At 41.3% G+C, this 20,765-nt stretch overlaps 1 protein-coding gene across 1 annotated transcript in view; it reads left to right on the top strand.

Moving 5' to 3' along the window:
* Nucleotides 1-20,765, top strand: part of LOC132154898 (cadherin-12-like) — a 66,301-nt gene that overhangs the window by 7,320 nt on the left and 38,216 nt on the right. The window contains exon 2 of the mRNA XM_059563622.1: nucleotides 11,354-11,744. Coding sequence (XP_059419605.1) covers nucleotides 11,511-11,744 — 234 coding nt within the window. The 5' untranslated portion in view covers nucleotides 11,354-11,510. The remainder of the gene's footprint in view (nucleotides 1-11,353; nucleotides 11,745-20,765) is intronic.

Genomic DNA, 20,765 nt, shown 5'->3' with positions numbered 1-20,765 from the left:
CTCTAGGGATTGGGTGCCGGATCTGGCAGAAGTGGAAGGAGATAGGGACTGGCCCGTCTCCATTCCCTCTACCAGATCGACTTGCGAACCCCACGAGTGCAGCCGCCATTCTGCCTCGGCAGAAGCGGGACCAGCACCGCGGGGAACACTGGCGAAGGCCCCCTCCTCGAAGAGGGCCCTCCGGGAACGAAGAGAGCCGACTCAGCGTGCTTCGAACCCAGGCAAACCACACACAGGTTGTGTGTATCCCCACCCGTTATATATCTCGGGCAGGGAGGAACACACAGCCTATAACGCGATTTGGAATCGCCATCTGAGTGCTTAACTTTCGCCTTGCTTTTTGGCATGTCTAGGAGCTCTTTTAACTGGACAGACAACAGTAAATAAGACTCACAAGACGGACAAATGACATTCACACACAGAGCGCTTGCTGAAAGACGCGAAGCTGACGCCAGCTGCGTGGCACGTGCTTTTATAGCTTCCTGGTCGCTTACGTCACCACGTCGGTGACGTCACGCCCTTCCATTGGACTGATTACACACGATATTCAGAGTCGCGTACGCTGAACGCGTTCCCCAAAGCGCTTCGACGCAGCTCGAGTTCCTGAAGAGGAACCCAAATTTATATAATATTTTGTACTTTTAATTTTAATTTAGATACAGCAACTACACATGTAGACATAATAGTTTTTTATTTGTTTGTTTGTATGTATGTACAGTATGTATGAATGTATGTGTGTGTTCCCAAATGTGGTGACCATATAAAATATCAGAGATTAAGAATTCAATTTAAACCTGAATATGTAAAATGAAAAGGGTTGTGATGCAAAAAAAATAAATAAATAAAGAATATTTCAGATTCTTCAGATTCTTTCAGTAAAGCAAAAGAGGACAAAACCAAATACTTAGACATGATGAAATCCAGGTTAATTTTTTTCTAATTATTTAAAATAAATCAATCAATCAATGCTAATAATAAATAAATAAATAGTTTGTATGTATCTATACACCATATAGATGTATGAAAGCAACATTAGCATTCAGCCTTGGGGAGGAAAACATACATTGTTTTGAGCAGCACATGATATCAGAGAGAAAATAAATAAATTAAAGAGAGTAAGAAGCATTTTTATGGGCCACGTAAGATTTTTCCATTGTGTGTGTGTGTGTGTGTGTAAAATCTGTATTGTGATATTCACAAAAACTCATGTCTAAAAAAGATGGTCATTATGAATAGATGACAGGCACTGACACTCAGGGGCGCTGCACAAGATCCCGGGCCCTATGCCCCCTTTTGGTCTGTACTGTACATCAAAACATAACCACAGCGTACTTTTTGTACATTTTTGGTAAGAAACGGTGTAAGGTGTAATATATGTATATACTGTATACACACAATGTAAAAACATGTATAAACACAATAAGTGCATTACAGTACCATTTTGTTTTCATTATTTTACCAGGATAGACCCATTGATATGCAAATCTCTTCTTTCAGGGAGTCCTGGCCAGATTTAAACCACAAAACCTTTCACAATAAAACAATTACAAACACTTATAACAAAGCGCTTTACATCCTCATCCACCACCAGTGTGCGTTATCTACCTGGATGATGCAACGGCAATCATGAATGTGCTAATGTGTAAATATTTGTGTCATCAGCAAATAAATGAATTTTAGCCGAGGTAATCCCATGACCAAGATCATTAATATAAATAGAAAATAAAACGTCCTGGGTTACGTATGTAACCCTAGTTCCCCGAAGGGAACGGACGCTGCGTGAACTCACAGTGGGAACGCCCCCAGCGCAGTGCGTCTGAAGCATGAATGAAATCAGTCAATGGCGAGAATGAGCATCACAGAGAGTGATGTCATCGACCAGGAAATTATAAATCACCCCAGAATCACAAGCGCATCAGCTTCGACTGTACTGAAGCAATCTATCCAAGGGGATGCTGAGAGTATGGCAGGACACGAAGCGTCCGTTCCCTTAGTGGAACTAGGGTTACATACGTAACCCAGGACGTTCCCCTTCAGGAACTACCGCTGCGTGAACTCGCAGTGGGAACGCTAATAACCACATCCCCATACGAGCCAGTCCCCATAGTGTGGTTAGGAAACACAAGCCGACGAGAGAACCTGCGCCCCAGGAGTAGAGCTAAGATCAAGACTATAAAATCTGATGAATGTGTGCGGTGAGGACCATCCTGCCGCATCACAAACATCTTGAAGATCAGCTCCAGCAATAAGAGCTTTAGAAGCAGCCATACTCCTAGTAGAATGGGCCCGTACAGCCAAAGGTGACGGCTGGCCTACCGATTCACACGCAAGTGAGATGGCCTCAACCACCCACTTGCTCATCCTTTGCTTGGATGCAGGACCCCCCTTGTTGGGTTACCCGAAACAGATAAACAACTGTTCTGATTTTCTCCACAGGGCAGCTCTATGGACATATGCATCTAAAGCCCTCACTGGGCAAAGCAAATTGAGTTTCTCCTGGTCAGACGTCAAAATAGGAGGAGGACAGAAAGCCTGCAGTACGATAGGTCTAACTACCGTAGTAGGAACCTTAGGAACATATCCTGGCCTAGGATGAAGAAAAGCCTTAGCCATGCCAGGAGCAAATTCCAGGCACGAGGGAGCCAAAGAAAGTGCTTGAATATCTCCAATTATTATTTACGAGATACCAAGAAGAAAAATAGTCTTAAGAGTAAGGAACCTTTCTGACACTTCTTCAATGGGCTCGAAAGGAGCTAGGGAGAGGCCCTCTAGAACGATGGCCAGGTCCCAGGATGGCACCCTCGTACGTACTACTGGCCTCAGCCTCAAGGTGCCACAGAGGAAGCGAGATATAAGTGGGTGTCTCCCGAGAGAACCTCCATTCGAAGGGGCATGGTAAGCAGCAAAGGCCGCCACGTACACCTTCAGTGTGGAGTGGGATAACCCCATGGAGAGACGGTCCTGCAGGAACTCCAGCACTGTACCAACCGGGCAGTTAACTGGGTCCTGCTGGTGCTCTCCACACCAGGAAGTGAAGAGTATCAACCTCGCGGCATAAAGCTTCCTCATGGCGGGAGCTCTGGAATGGAGGATGGTCTCAACAACCTCAGTCGAGAGACCAGATTCTATGAGCTGGGCCCCCTCAGAGGCCAAGCCCACAGCCTCCATAGTTCTGGGCGGGGGTGAAGGATCGACCCCCTGCCTGAGAGAGTAGGTCTCTCCTGACCGGTATCTCCAGGGGAGAGCCATTGAGGAGAGACACTAGGTCCGCAAACCATACTTGGGCCGGCCAGAACGGGGCTATTGACAAAAGACTGAGCCCATATTGGCGAACCCTCTCCAGAACTCCCGGGAGCAGAGCAATCGGGGGAAAAGCATACAGGCGTGACCTCGGCCATGCCTGCACCATGGCATCCAACCCCAGGGGGGCAAAATCACTTTTCTCATTCCTAAGGATGGATAAATTTTAATGCACCCTCTAAATGCCAATATTTGGCCGAGATACAACCATTTGAATATGTTGAATCTGAGGGTGCAAAAAAAATTAATAAAAAAAAAAAAAAAAAAAACTGAGAAAATCACCTTTAAAGTTGTCAATAAAGTTCTTAGCAATCAATATTATTAATCAAAAAATTGTTTTTTATATATTTACGGTAGGAAATTTACAAAATATCTTCAAGGAACATGATCTTTACTTCATATTCTAATGATTTTTGGCCTAGAAGAAAAATATAAAATTTTGAGCCATAAAATGTTTTATTAGCTATTGCTAAAAAATATAACCCAGTGACTTAAGACTGGTTTTGTGGTCCAGGGTCAAAAATATGATGACCATTCATGCAAGAAATTGAGCAGTAGAGCATAAGAGGGCAGATGTATGTACAGTAATATTAGTGAAGGAACACATATTTCAGAAACCCATGTGCTCAAAAGTAACGAAATGCACAATTTGCATGCAGACCCATGCATATATTTTCAAAATACCCTTAGGATCAAAAGACTTGATAGTACACTGAGAAGTACATTTCTAGGTTTTGCTGGGTTAACCGTGTTTTTTATGCCATGCCCTCTTGTTGAGGACAAATGAAAATAGATTAGAATTGTTTTTTCAAAGGGGTCACAGTTGGCTAAGGGCATACATGTGTAGGGTTGCCAACTGATCCATATAATTTTGCCAGATCAGTTTGGGCGATTGTAAGCTAATCTTTCACTATTGTAAGCTAATATTAAGTCTTTATTGTAATATGTAAGTTAATATTAAGTTAATATTAAGTTAATATTGTAAGTTAGAATGAAAAAAAGTACATTTTAAATGTTTTAACCTTTTGGACCTCAAAACTGAAGCATTAATTCAAGCAATTTTTGTTTTTAAAGATTTATTATACAATTGTATAATTTTTTTTCCCCAAAATGCAATAAATCCATGCCACTTTTGAATCACACATTGAATCAATATGAAAGTTATTTTTCATATTGAAACTGATGAAAATACCCAACATAGTAAGTTGATCCATATATGACAGCCCTCTGAACTTGGTCAATACTAATTATATTATATCATACTAAAAATATATCCAGTCATCACTTCAGGGGTCATCTTGTTAATGCTATAAATTAATTAAGGCAATAAAATAAAATTTCATCATGAACAAGAACATAAACGACAATATCACATTAGACCACAGCAATTCCAAAATGACATTTTCCTTACATTCAACTTCCAGAATTGCATTCATCTTTGCCATGTTACATTCATTTAATTGACTAGTGCTATATGCTATTAACAAAAACATAACTGGCATTAATAAAAACACTAACACTGACAAGCTACGCAATATCACGTTCATAATCAAATGCGATTCATCTAATGAATGTGATAGAGCGCAACTTGTCAGTGATCTACGGCTCTGTTTATTAAATGTCACATGTGATTTATCATGCAGCCCTTGTTTGTTGATCACAAAGTACAAAGTAGAGGAGTAAAACTAAGATGCGGAGTGTATTCGAAGTGCCGCTATTACTGTATAGAGTGTGTGGAATGGTGCACTGTGACTGGTTGAAAAAGGGAGACTGGCAAAAAAGGAGACTGGTGCTTGTCGCGGTTAGAAAAAAAATGGAGAAAACATAACCTAATAACTGCGAATATCGCATTTTGCATAAAATGAAAAATGTACTTCTCAATACTAACAAGAAACAATACTATTTTTTTTTTTTTTTTTTTTTTTTTTTTTTTTAATGGCATTTATTGCGTTTTGGAATATAATATATAAACGTTCTTTATATATATATATATATATATATATATATATATATATATATATATATATATATATATATATATATATATAAAGATTTATATGGCTGCAATAACATTTTAGCTCAAAATTATGTCACTATATATATATATATATATATATATATATAGTACAGACCAAATGTTTGGACACACCTTCTCATTCAAAGAGTTTTCTTTATTTCCATTCCCCGAGAGATGCTTAGCACTTGTTGGCCCTTTTGCCTTCAGTCTGCGATCCAGCTCACCCCTAAACCATCTCTAATTGGGTTCAGGTCCGGTGACTGTGGAGGCCAGGTCATCTGGCGCATCACCCCATCACTCTCCTTCTTGGTCAAATAGCCCTTGATGCCTTCAGTGTGACTCCACAATTTTCATAGTCTTGAAAATAAAGAAAACTCTTTGAATGAGAAGGTGTGTCCAAACTTTTGATCTGTACTGTATATATATATATATATATATATATATATATATATATATATATATATATATATATATATATATATATATATATATATATATATGAATTCACCAATTAGGTGGCCAGACCATTAGCCTACCATGCAAAGCCATGTACAGTAGATGCGCAATGTTTTTTTAAGCATATATGGCATTTCAGATGGCATGACCGCAGTAACAAACCAGGCTACATGCCATATTTAATTGGATGTATTCAATATATTAATCAGTTGAGGTACCTCGTCTAATATTTATAACCCATGTTTTCTGTTTCTCGTTTACCGAAAATGTGCAGAAATACATTTTAGGTGTTTCTCCAGCTGAACAAAAGAAAATAGTTCCAAACAAAGTCCAATCAATTTACCACATTGTGTATCGAAGCAGCATGGCATTGTGGTAGTGACTTGGACAATCATGAATATTCACTGAACTGATTCTTTTAACACACTGATTCACACTGAAATAATCATTCTGTATATTTATTGAATCATTGTATGCCACTTTAGCATAAATAGTGTGAGTTGTGTGTTCACACTGCTAATTCCAAAAGAAAAAGTGCTGGCAGAATCTGATTTTAGATGACAAAACAACCTTTTAAAGTTCATATACAGACAGGCTTATGTATTGCATAGTAGGCCTACACGTGCAAGCATAGTGCATAATTTTGGACAAATCTGGTGCTTTGCTCAGTTCAGAATCAATTCAGTTCAGTGAATGATTCAATAAATATACAGAATGATTATTTCAGTGTGAATCAGTGTGTTAAAAGAATCAGTTCAGTGATGATTCATGATTGTCCAAGTCATTCTAGAATAAACTGTTTTGAGCAGTCGGTTGAGTGAATGAACGAATCCATTGAATGAATGGACTACTGGTGTATTGTAACTTGCACAATGAGTCTGTACAGTCATACACACTTATCCAATGCTTAAGTTCAAATGCTAACACAGGCTATCATCTTTCTATACTGCAGCCTATCCATTTTTCTAAATTTAATATGCTTTCAATTGGATGAGCATTACGGAGCTAACATGATTGTTATTGGAATCACTTTTAATCAGAGGGAAACTCTAAACTTTACATTCTTGAATGAAGTTTTAAGATTTAATAATATGATTTCCCTCATTTGCATATTGTTCTCTGCTCCAAACGACACAGGCATACTGCAGTTAGGTTTAGTGTTAGGTTTGTAGCACAGTACTAATATTTAAAAGTATCATTTCATATCATTTAGCACTTTCAGTGGTGATATAAAAGTGGGTGTTTTTTTCCTCTGAGAAATCACTTGGTTGTGTGTCTCTATTCTGGTTGAGTACTCAGCCTCTGCTTAACAACCCTGTCTTTCTAACATGATATGACAGCGTAACTTCAGTGAATCTGCTGGGTGATGCATGCTAGAAAATCACATGTTTATTCAGCAACAGACCCAGAGAGTAAAGTTCACTCACATCACTTTACATCATATCAGCCTGAATTCACTAGTTAATTCATTAAAGGGTTAGTTCACCCAATAATCAAAATGATGTCATTAATAACTCACCCTCATGTCGTTACAAACCCGTAAGACCTCTGTTTATCTTCAGAACACAGTTTAAGATATTTTAGATTTAGTCCTAGAGCTCTCTGTCCCTCCATTGAAAGTGTGTGTACGGTATACTGTCCATGTCCAGAAAGGTAAGAAAAACATCAAAGAAGTCCATGTGACATCAGAGGGTCAGTTAGAATTTTTTGAAGCATCGAAAATAAATTTTGGTCCAAAAATAGCAAAAACTATGATTTGATTCATCATTGTCTTATCTTCCATGTCTTTTGTGAGACAGTTCATATCCGGTTCGTGAAGGAATCATTCGATGTAACCGGATCTTCTTGATCCAGTTCACCAAATAGAACTGAATCGTTTAAAACTGTCCGCGTCTCCAATAAGCATTAATCCACAAATGACTTAAGCTGTTAACTTTTTTAATGTGGCTGACACTTCCTCTGAGTTAAAACAAACCAATATCCCAGAGTAATTAATGTACTCAAACAGTACACTGACTGAACTGCTGTGAAGAGAGAACTGAAGATGAACAATGAGCCGAGCCAGATAACAAACAAAAGAATGACTCGTTCTCGAGTCACGAACCGTTTCTGTCAGACGTGTCCAATTCAAGAGCCGATGAGCTGATGATACTGCTCATGTGTGATTCAGCGTGAAGCAGAATGACACACAGAGCATCTGAACTGAACTGATTCTTTTGATGATTGATTCTGAACTGATTCTGTGTTAATGTTATGAGCCCAGGTAAACTGAAGGCTTGAATCAAGGGCAATGATCGCAAATGAAGTCATTAGGTCGAGCGCAAAAGAACCGGTGAACCATTTTCTTCAAACGGTTTTTGAATTGAACTGTCCGAAAGAACTACTTGTGATCTGACAACCGATGCAACTGGTTCTTGACTCGTGAACGAGTCATTATCTGGCTCGGCTCGGTGTTCATCTTCAGTCCTCTCTTCACAGCAGTTCAGTCAGTGTACTGTTTGAGAAAATGAATTACTCTAGGATATTGGTTTGTTTTAACTCAGAGGGAGTGTCAGCTACTTTAAAAAAGTTAATGGAGACGCAAACCGCTTTAAACGATTCAGGTCGATTTGGTGAACTGCTTCAAGAAGATCCGGTTAAATCGAATGATTCGTTCGCGAACCGGATACCACTACACTGCAGAGTTTTGAACTCTCACACAACAGACACGGAAGAGAAGACGATGATGAATAAAGTCATAGTTTTTGCTATTTTTGGACCAAAATATTTGATGCTTCAAAAAATTCTAACTGACCCTCTGATGTCACATGGACTACTTTGATGATGTTTTTATTACCTTTCTGGACATGGACAGTATACCGTGCACACAGTTTCAATGGAGGGACTGAGAGCTCTCGGACTAAATCTAAAGTGTCTTAAACTGTGTTCTGAAGATAAACGGAGGTCTCACGGGTTTGGAACGACATGAGGGTGAGTTATGAATGACATAAATTTGATTATTGGGCGAACTAACCCTTTAACCACAGACTGGCAGTAAACTTTCATAGTCAACAAGCAAAAAAAAAAAGTGCAAAATAATGAGAGCATACTTTTAATGTGTGATGACCTTTGGACAGACACCGAAAGTGCTCTTTCTGGTTACACTGAACTTGAGGTCTTTGGGGTTATTAAGTGTTTAGACAATTGCTGAGCTTTCTCCATAGGGAATAATAATATCGCTGCCTGCCAACCACATCTCACTGCTATGGCACAAAAGAGGTCTACAGGGATTCGTATTGCAATCATTTGCTCTGCTTGGTAGTCTGTCTGGCAGTTGATGTTGCACTAGCTCATACTATTTGTTTTCCTGCCCTCTTTATCTACATGGATTTTTGCATGTTGCAGCATAAAATCACTTGTAACTAAAACATAATTCATTCCCCATACTGTCATTTTCATGCATGTTGTAGAAATATTAAACCAAAATATTACAGTAAGTTGGGGCACAGTATGTACTGTAACAGGTATGACATAAGGTTTAGAGAGGGCAGGAGGAAATTAGTCCTTTGAGAATATGGGAAAATATTGTTTTATCTCATCCCTACCCTGCCAGTGTTGTGAAATCACTGCAGTGTGATTCTTTTAAATTGTATTTATTTATTTTACTGTGTCCTACTGATCTGAATTTGGCAAACTAATCATTATCTTTACAATTAAAATATTGTTTTACTAATATAAAGAAGAGTCTAATCAGTTAATTCATTTAATGATCATATGACTTATTATACTATGTAACTAGATTATATTTAGCATATTCTTTAACGGCTGTGCGAAGTTGCTGTACATTGGCAGGAACTGGAACATGCTGTCATATATGCCGATATGGATGCCAGAGCATCCCAAACATGCTCAATGGGTGACATGTCCAGTGAGTATGCTGGCCATTCAAGAACTGGTATGTTTTCAACTTCCTTGAATTGTGTACAGATCCTTGCAACATGGGGCCGTGCATTATCATGCTGCAACATGAGGTGATGGTTGTGGATGAATGGCACAACAATGGGCCTCAGGATATCATCACGGTATCTCTGTGCATTCAAAATGCCATCAATAAAATGTTCTTGTGTTCGTTGTCCATGACATATGCCTGTCCATACCATAACCCCACTACCACCATTGGCCACTTGATCCATAAAGTTGACATCAGCAAACCGCTCACCCACACGACACCATACACACTGTCTGCAATCTGCCCTGTTCTGTGAAAACCGGGATTCATCTGTGAAAAGAACACCTCTCCAAAGTGCCCACTCAATTCGATTACAACAACGAACTGCAGTCAGGTCGAGACCCCTATGAGGACGTCGAGCATGCAGATGAGCTTCCCTGAGACGGTTTCTGACAGTTTGTGCAGAAATTCTTTGGTTATAAAAAAGCAATGGTAGCACCAACTGTCCGGGTGGCTGGTCTCAGACGATCTTGGAAGTGAAGATGCTAGATCTGGAGGTCCTGGGCTGGTGTGGTTTTGGAGATGGCTTATAGTAGAGAAATTAACATTTAATTTGCGGGAAACAGCCAATTGCATGCTCCCTCAAAACTTGCAACATCTGTGGCATTGTGCTGTGTGATAAAACTTTTAGAATGGCCTTTTACTGTGGCCAGCCTAAGGCACTCCCGTGCAATAAACATGCTGTCTAATCAACATCTTAATATGCCACACCTGTGAGGTGGATGGATTATCTCAGCAAAGGAGAATATATATTCTGTCTCACACGTGCCTTTTGTAGCTTATTTTTGAGAATGATTCTACTGTGTATTTACAGTACAGTAATAAATAAGTTGTACTAGAGCCTCTTACTGAGTCACTGATTTTAACACATTCACCTAGTTACTTTAGAACCAGCTGGGAATCTTCTATTTTGCTTAAAAAAGATTGTCCAAGCCTTTCCCTAACATGGCTTTATTACTTACCTCCAGTCATAATATTATATTAATTAACATAAAATATTTCCATCTGCCACAGAGTCAAAATTTTAAAGCTTTTGGTTGATATACCGTCACAATTATCCTAACACTTGGTACAACAGTGATGGATACTCCTCTTGAACATAGTTATTCAGATTCTCTCTATTTAGCAGGTAATTAAGAGGAAAGTTGCCTGATTTGTGACCCATAAGCATCTGGACTGGCATTTGCTTACTGTGACATACCCTCTTATTCAATTTCGACCACCTCATTTTCAAGACTAATTGACTGAAAACATGCACAGAGTTGCACATCCACCACTCTCCTGGAGGTCTGCCAACAGTTGTTCAGCTCTTGCCAAACTCCCTCGTTCTTGCAGTCTTTTTTACATGCTTTTTTCTCAAACCTCCCAGTGCTAAATGTGCTAAACGAACTTGAGTGAGCTCAGTAATTGTAAAGCCCTTTAAGTGAGATTACAGTATAGCTGAACAGTCAAAGATGTATGCTGCAAAGATGAAAACATAACAGACAGTGTGGTTGTCTGCTTTCATTGCATGTCAACATTATAGCCAGACACCTCTTCAAATCCTCATAATCTCATTGATTTGAAGAGTTATTACTTCTTTTCTCTTGCAGGTGGTTCACTAAAATTTTAAGCACCCCAGGAATTCCATGGATGTTGGTTGTTCTGCGTCACTGAGGCTTTGTGGAGTTCTTCATACTAGATTCATTGCTCCTTTGCCGTCACCATAAAAGTCACCTGAGTCCATCTTTGCACCTTAAGGTTGTTCCAATGCTCATGGGGAACTGCTTGCTGCTGTTCCTCTGGTGCTTCTTAGACAAAAGCTTTGTTTCTCCCCTCCACTCTTCATCCCAGAGCAGGATGGGGAAGGAGCAGTACAGGAACATGTTGGCACATAGGAAACACAACATGATGGGAGTTCACAGAGTCAAGAGAGGATGGGTGTGGAACCAGTTCTTTGTTCTGGAGGAATACATGGGATCTGATCCGCAGTATGTTGGAAAGGTAAGATGATATTGATTCTCAGAGCCAATGTTTAGAGTCAAAGGTATTGAGTATAGATTGGGAATAAAACTATGGGGGTGTGCAAAGGCTTGAACTAGAGCTTGCAGTTATTCTTTCATCTTCCCTTCTTTGTTCATTACAAGTTACTTAAAACGAAATATTCTATGTACCACAAAACATGGTTCATGAGATGAACAACCAGATGTTGCAATGGAGATTGCAGGAAGTGGTTACATGTAAAAAGATAAAAAATATAATAATGAATGAATATTTTTTTATTATTATCTTTTTTATTTTTATTTATTTATTTATTTTTTGCAGTGCATTGTAATTAAACTTTTACAAATGCATAAATACATACATATATTTTTGTACATTCAGATTTACACTAAATGTACAGATGTGGACTGTAATGGATTTGCAAGAGCAGCAAAGACTGTGATATGCTAAAGGCAATTTGCACAGCTTTCATAGGAATGACCTGAAAATGTTCGCTCTGCTCTGTGGCAGTGGACATGCACCATTAGCCACCATTTCATTCCAATGTAATGCAACTCACCTTCACAGAACGTGTCATGTGTTGATTTTTCTTGCATGCAGGGTCTTTTTTTTACGTGTCTTGACTGTCGTACAGTCTGACATTAATGAAAGCTGAGATCCTACAGTGTGACATGAGGATCATGTTAATACAGTCTAAATAGCAACAATCGCAAAGGACTATTACAAATCACACAGTGTGCACCTGGCTTTAGCTTGACTTTGGAAAACTTACATTGCACAAACCAAACAAAATGACATCTGACGTCAGTGGACTTTTTTTTCCACACCATCTTCTTTCTGTCTGTGGGACATGTTATGATCCACCAAAACTGTTACATGTCAAACATAAAAATGTGGATGTTATAACCTGAAACCATTTAATTAGTATTCACAGGAAAGGAAGAAGGTTAAAGGGGCTCCATATTGTATCCCGGACTGAAAATTCTATATCAAGGTCCTCTACAAAGTAGGTTTGGATTGAGCACCTTCAATTTAAATGGGATCAGGGCCAAATTGAATAGTTGCAGTCAATTCCAGTGCAATCAAGTGTGGCCTAGCTGAGTGCTGTCTGTGCATATGTACATTGGAAGAAAGGGGCTTATCACGGTCATGTTCTCAACCACATGCCACATCAACACACTGAAAAACTCTAAGAACAGAAGTTCCAAGAGCTAATAAAGCTTTAATTGCAAACAAACATGTTAGCCTGTTACTATAAATAGCGTTTGCTCCTTTAACTCAGGTCACTGGAAAAATTAGGCTTACAGGCTACTTATGAATTGCATGGATGATGTTCATGTTGGCATCAAATGAGCAAGCTGCTTTTAAAGAGTACTTGTTAACAGTTGTAATCACTGTTATTTTATAATTTTATCAACCATTTAGGCAATTTGATAATACCTAGAATATCAAAATCAACTTCGGGCGGCAGATCCTTTTCCTATTTGGCGCCTAAACTCTGGAATAACCTACCTAACATTGTTCGGGAGGCAGACATACTCTTGCAGTTTAAATCTAGATTAAAGACCCATCTCTTTAACCTGGCATACACATAACGTACTAAGATGTTTTTAATATCCAAATCCGTTAAAGGATTTTTAGGCTGCATTAGGTAAACCGGAACCGGAAACACTTCCCATAACACCCTATGTACTTGCTACATCATTAGAAGAATGGCATCTACGCTAATATTTGTCTGTTTCTCTCTTGTTCCGAGGTCACCGTGGCCACCAGATCCAGTCTGTGTCCAGATCAGAGGGTCACTGCAGTCACCCGGATCCAGTACGTATCCAGACCAGATGGTGGATCAGCACCTAGAAAGGACCTCTACATCCCTGAAAGACAGCGGAGACCAGGACAACTAGAGCCCAAGATACAGATCCCCTGTAAAGACCTAGTCTCAGAGGACCAACAGGACAAGACCACAGGAAACAGATGATTCTTCTGCACAATCTGACTTTGTTGCAGCCTGGAATTGAACTACTGGTTTCGTCTGGTCAGAGGAGAACTGGCCCCCCAACTGAGCCTGGTTTCTCCCAAGGTTTTTTTCTCCATTCTGTCACCGATGGAGTTTCGGTTCCTTGCCGCTGTCGCCTCTGGCTTGCTTAGTTGGGGACATTTCATCTACAGCGATATCGTTGACTTGATTGCAAATAAATGCACAGACACTATTTAACTGAACAGAGATGACATAACTGAATCCAATGATGAACTGCCTTTAACAATCATTTTTGCATTATTGACACTGTTTTCCTAATGAAAGTTGTTCAGTTGCTTTGACGTAATGTATTTTGTTTAAAGCGCTATATAAATAAAGGTGACTTTGACTTTGACATTTCTAAATATGTAGGTCCATATAATAAGGGGGATGAATCTGCACATTTAAGATCAGAAGCTTTTTGATTAAATATTTTCTTTAAAAAAGGACATAATATTCTGCCTAAAATACATCTGTGAATATGCATTTAAATAATTCATTAAATTGAATTAATCACATTAAGTAATTTACATGAACTGTCTAAATGAAAGAATACAAGAGATCATTTGATTAATGCCTCAGCCTTTTTGACTGTAAAGCAAAATTAGATAACTGTAAAACTGTTGTGCTGCTGAAAAAATTCCCAGCTTACATTTATGGGGTCTCATTCATGAAACACGAGCAGAGCATGAGCAATTTTTGTGTAAATCGTGTGTAAAGTGGATCTGGCGTAAATTTCCGGATTCATTAAAATGTTCGTATTTTCCAAATGTTAGTTGGTGCGAAAGAAATCTACACCTGCTCCCAGCCACGCGTAAATAGTGCGTTTAACATCTGAACGTTTTGCTCATTAATATGGCTGCATTTTAAATCACCTTAATCACCTTATGGGCGGCAGTGGCTCAGTGGTTCATGTAGGTTGTCTACAAACCGGAAGGTTGGTGGTTTAATCCCCGGGTCCACCTGACCAAGTGTCCTTGAGCAAGACACCTAACCCCAGCTGCTCCCGACGAGCTGGATGGCGCCTTGAATGGCTGACACCGCAGTCGGTGTGTGAATGGGTGAATGTGAGGCAAATTGTAAAGCGCTTTGGATGGCCATGTGGTCTGTTGAAAGCGCTATATAAATGCAGTCCATTTACCATTTAATCGGGTACATATTTACACAGCATTTAAAAAAAATATTATATATAGTAATTACATACGGTTTTTCTTTTTACTTTTATTATGAGAGCCAGTAATAGGATCTGCAAACGGAACACTTTGATCAAATAATTAATTGCTTTCTGGGCAAACTAATAGCCCCTTAATTGTTACGGAAATTGTTTCCTATAAAATTGCCAAAATTAGGCATAACAAGAAACATTTAAGATGGCTGATATAGCGCAAAAGGCGTATTTTGAGAGACTGCGCAGACTTACTTGCCGAGAATGATGACTGGTTAATTAGTCGTTTCAGGCTACCCAGACCGGTTCTTTTGCATTTATGCAATATATTGGAGGACAATCTTAGAAGGCAAACTAGAAGATACCACAGCATTCCAGCACACTTGCAGGTGTTGTCTGTGCTTGGTTTTTTGGCAACAGGAACATTCCAGCGGGAGGTTGCAGACAGGTCAGGGATATCTCAGTCATCCATGAGTCGCATCATCCCAGATGTTCTTGATTGCATAGTAGGGCTAATGCCCCAATATATAAAATTCCCCTATAACCTTGTCCATCAGTTGGAGGTGAAGCAAAGATTCTTTGCTATTGCAAACATGGCAAACATAATAGGAGCAATTGATTGCACACACATTCGCCACATTATCCCCTGACACCATGGCTTATGACCCCATTGATAAGTCCCCAAAGCCGACAGGAGATGGCATACAATGAAGCACACGCAAAATCTAGGTCGGGTATTGAACGCACAAACAGTATCTTAAAGGGGTTCTGGCGGTGTTTGGACACATCAGGTGGTACACTGTTAAACAGACCAGAAAAGGTTTGCAAAATAATAGTGGCCTGCTCCGTTCTACACAACATTTCCATGGAACATGGTCTGCCAGACCCAGAGGATATAATTAGACCTGATCATGGTATGGTGCCTCCAAGGTTGCCTATCCGACACATAGACATACCTCGTGCTGCAATTGCAAAGCGACAGGAACTAATTCTATGTTTCTAAGAGTATGTATGCATTAAAAAGCAGGCGCACAAAATAGTTTCAGTAAACTTTATTTCTTATGTTTAATAGCATCACATATTTCTCGTAGGCTTACATTTATATATTTTAATGTGTCATTTATTGCCAGCACAGCTTGACAAATTTTGTCTTGCTTATCCAGCACTTCCTGACTTAAAGCCGTCTTCTGTGCAGAGGCAACACTGCGGGATGCTGCTGGATATACCGGTTCAGGAGCCGTAAGATGAACGGATCCGGTTGCTGCTTCAGTGGTCTCACGGGTGGACACAGTTGGCATTTGTCTGTCTTTACAAAAAAGTAAAATCTGCTCAAATGTAAACTGCTTTGTGTATTTCTTCTAAAATTATATTTTTTATTTTACCATGTCAGGTGGCCCAAAAAAATTATGAAGCCTTACCATTTGATTGTGCTGAAGTGCTTTCCTGCAAATGGGTTTCATTACTGTCACCATCGGGAATTGTACCCGACAGCGAGGTTTTGCCAATAATGCTAATGATGCGTTCATCGCATGTAGATATGCTCGATGATGATGGTGGTCCTCCTCCAGTTTGAATAAGATTTTTTCGAACTGAACTAATTCGTTTTTTGCAGTCAAGCTTCATGTCGAACCATTTTCTTTTCACTTCTGGGACTGACATGACATTCAGCCAAGTATGGTGACCCATACTCAGAATTCGTGCTCTGCATTTAACCCATCCGAAGTGCACACACACAGAGCAGTGAACACACACACACACTGTGAACACACACCCGGAGCAGTGGGCAGCCATTTTTATGCTGCGGCGCCCAGGGACTGTTCGATTAACAGATGAAACTCCATTAACAGCATCTGTAATATGCTGCCACGCTTGAAAATAAAATGTGGCATTTTGAATGAACTTCCGATAGTAAAACTTCAATTTCTGCAGCTGAGAAATTTTTATTTTTCATTTGATTTTGAGAAGACATGTTGAAATCGTCTCGGGTTACTTGGCCGTAACCCTGTTCCCTGAAAAAGCGGGAACGAGATGCTGTGCTCATTAGCGCAAATGAGAACATTCTTTGTTCGACCGGTTGTGAAGCATGTGTGTCAAACACGTCAAGAATTGGCTTAAATTACCTCGGCAGGTGACGTCACTGATAACGTGCACCTGCAGGTTATAAATAGATGTGAAACGGAAACATCCTCAGGTTACCCCTTTGTCTGAAGAGACGTCCGGACATGTCGACAATGCGGCATTGAGGTGCAGCATCTCGTTCCCGCTTTTTCAGGGAACAGGGTTACAGTCAAGTAACCCGAGACGTTCCCTATCAAAAGCTACTCTCGATGCTGCGCTCAATAGCACTAATGGGAACGAGAATACCAACGCCGCCGCACTGCGGCCCCCACGGTATATGAAAAGCTGCTCTGACTTACGACACTGGCTAGTGCGGTGGGAGTAAATCTGAAGAGCACGTACTGGACAAAGTAAGTGAAGTCTTCCTGCTCCGGTGTTGTAAATGGCGGAGGACAGAAGTCTTTGAAAATGAGTAGTATGGACATCCAAATTATAGAACCTGACAAATGTGTGCGGAGAGGACCAACCAGCCGCATCATACACTTGATCAGGAGCATCCCTCACCCAATGTGAAACTTCTTGCCTGGAGGCAGCCACCACAACCCCCATCCCCCGGTTGTGGCCCCCGTGGCATATGAAAGCTGCTCTGACTTACGCCACTGGCTAGTGCGGTGGACGCAAGTCTGAAGAGCACATACTGGATACAGTAAGGAACATTCAAAAGATAATTAAGGTGAGGATGCAAAATAGCTTTGACTCACCCAGGGGCAAAATTGGAACAGGATGGCAGGACTGACAAAGCCTGTAAATCCCCAATTCTCCTTAGAGAGGTAATGGCCATACGAAAAACCAGAAGCCTGGAGGCCCTGATTCTAATGGTTCAAAATGGGTGCCAGCCAGCCCTTCAAGCACTACGGCTAAATCCCCTGAAGGGGCCGTAGCTCTGGTGGGTGCCTCAACCTCTGAGCCCCATGGATGAAGTGGGTGACTAGAGGGTGCTTTCCCACAGAAACCCAGTCAATCAAATCATGGCAAGCCAAACTAGCGGCCATGTAAGTTCTGAGAGTACTAGGGCATGTGCCTGAGGACAATTTCTCTTGCAGGAACTCCAGTACTGAAACAATTTGGCAGTGAGCTGGGTCTGCATGTTGTGTCATGCACCAGCCCTCAAAAACACTCCATATGAGGGCATAAGTTCTTCTAGTGAGTCCTAGGAATTAGAATAGTCTCTATTATTTTGGCTGGAAGGCCAGCATCTCTTAGTTGGTCCCCCTCAGGGGCCAGACGTGAAGGTTCCAGAGCTAAGGCCGGGGATGAATTACTGTCCCCTGTGCCTGAGAGAGAAGATCTCTCCTGACTGGAATCGCCCATGGCGAGCAATCGAGGAGGGATATTAGATCTGAGAACCAAACTCTGATCGGCCAACGGGTCACTATCAGTAAGAGGCGAGACCCCTGTTGATGGACCTTGGACTCCCGGGAGCAGAGCAATCGGAGGAAAGGCGTAAAGATGCAGTCTGGGCCACGCATGGGCCATAGCCTCCAGACCCAGGGGAGCTGGATGAGTCAGAGAAATGTAGAGGGGACATTGTGCCATCTCCTGTGAACCACAGAGGTCCACTTCTGCTACTTAAAATCTTTCCCAGATTTGATTCACTACTTCGGGGTGGATTTTCCATTTCCCGTGTTTCACAGCTTGTCTGGACAGCAAGTCCGCTCCCACATTCATATGTCCAGGAATGCAAATCGCCCTGAGGGACAGAAACTTATCCTGTGCCCAAAGCAGAACCTGGTGCTCTAACTCGTTCGAGTGGACGAGTGTTAGAGACTACAGATGTTTTGTCCACCTGCACTAGGACATGGTAGCCTCTCAACTGCTGGAGGGTGTATTTCAGGGCCAGAAATACAGTCTTCATTTCGAGGCAATTGATGTGCCAATTCGAGAAGATGACCTCTCCAGATCCCTTGGGCTGGACAGCCAACTAAGGCCGCTCCCCAGCCCATGAGGGAAGCGTCTGTCATTAGCATCTTGCGATGACAACACGGACCTAGAGTGGGACCCAAAGTCAGAAACCGGGGTCTGAACCACATAGATAGGGTACGAAGCCCCTGGCGCGTAACCCTTAATTGCCACTGGGGATTGGCCCTTGGATGAAATCCCCTGGCTCTGAGCCACAACTGAAACGATCTCATGTGCAGGAGGCCCAAAGGTATCACCGTGGATGCAGCTGCCATGAGACCTAAAACCTTCTGAAAGTGATGAACAGTGACTTTCTGGCCTAGCTTGATGGTCTTTAGGGTGTTTAGAATGGATTCAACACATGCAGGAGACAGCTGTGCCTGCATTGTGATTGAATCCCATACCACACCCAAATATGTTGTCCTCTGAGCTGGAGAGAGAATGCTTTTCTTGGTGTTGAGTCTCAACCCCAGAGATTCGAGATGAGCTAGGACGACATACTGATGTCGAAGGGCAAGCTCTTGAGACTGGGTCAGATTCAGCCAGTCGTTTATGTACATTTTAAATGTGGATGCCCTGGAGTCGTAGAGGAGCCAGAGCTGCATCCATGAATTTCGTGTAAGTGCGGGATAACAAAGCTAGGCCGAATGGAAGAACCTGATACTGGTAAGCTTCACCCCCCGAAAGCGAACCTCAGGAACCTCCTGAGTTGTGGCAATATTTCAAAATGAAAATACACGTCCATAGATCTATGATTGGACGCAGCCCCCCGTCTTTCTTGGGAATCAAGAAATACAGACTGTAATAGCCTGACTCTCTGTCTGGCAGGGGAACACATTCTATGGCCCCTTTGACCAGCAGAGTCTGTGATTCCTGTGTAAACAGATATGCACGTGCCGGTTTTACAGAGGTGGAGTCCACGCTGTTGAAACGCAGAAGACGATGTGCAAACTGAATCCTGTAGCCCTTCACTACAGTTCTTTCGACTCATGGAGAGATATTTTGCAGTAGCTTCCACGCTGCCAACTTCTCCAAAAAGGGCACTAATTGTGACACTTTGTTTGTTGTGGGGGGGGGGGGGTTAAGATGTCTGGAGTCCTGAAACGTGGCAGGAAGCAACAGAGCATGTATCATTTCACTGGAGGCCACTGCCTCCCGAAACACCGGTGGTGGCGGAGGTTGTTCAGTGATCCCCTAAGGGTGCCAGGAAGGAGCCTTACACTTCTGATGGAATTTTCCAGGGCCCTCCTTTTCAGGGCCCTTTTTTGTCCTGGGCACAGCTTAAGGCCCTTGCTTTGGTCGTGATGACTGTACTTTAGTCCAGCTCCATCTGCGGCTGCCAAGTGTTACAAGCTGCTCCCCAGTCTTATGAGGGGGCGCACAACTCGCCACACTCTCTCTTTGAACCTCCGACCCCAGAGGAGCTGGATCGGGTCAGGACTGTTAATTAATTTATTTTTTGACAGCCCCGACACTTGAGCAAAGTGAGTGAGAAACATATTAAAAGTCTCCTCCTGGCACTCAGATTTTTTAGATCAGCCTAATACGCCTGCAGAACCTATGGTGTGCAGGGCAGCACTAGTCTGACCCACAGCATGAAATGCGTTCCATCCAAGTGTAGATGCTACTACAGTACGTGGCTTGGCAGGGAACAATTGCTGTCTTTTCAAATATATATATATATTTTTTTTAATTCATCATCATAATCATCATCATTTTCATCATCATTTATTTATATTTTTGTTTAAATGATGTTGCTCCAATAGGGGAGAGATAGCAGCTAGTGTCTCTCTCACCTATGAAATCATAATGTACAAAATCT

Source organism: Carassius carassius, chromosome 12, assembly GCF_963082965.1.
Source record: "Carassius carassius chromosome 12, fCarCar2.1, whole genome shotgun sequence".
Classification (NCBI taxonomy): domain Eukaryota; kingdom Metazoa; phylum Chordata; class Actinopteri; order Cypriniformes; family Cyprinidae; genus Carassius; species Carassius carassius.
This window is presented reverse-complemented; position numbering and strand designations above follow the sequence as displayed.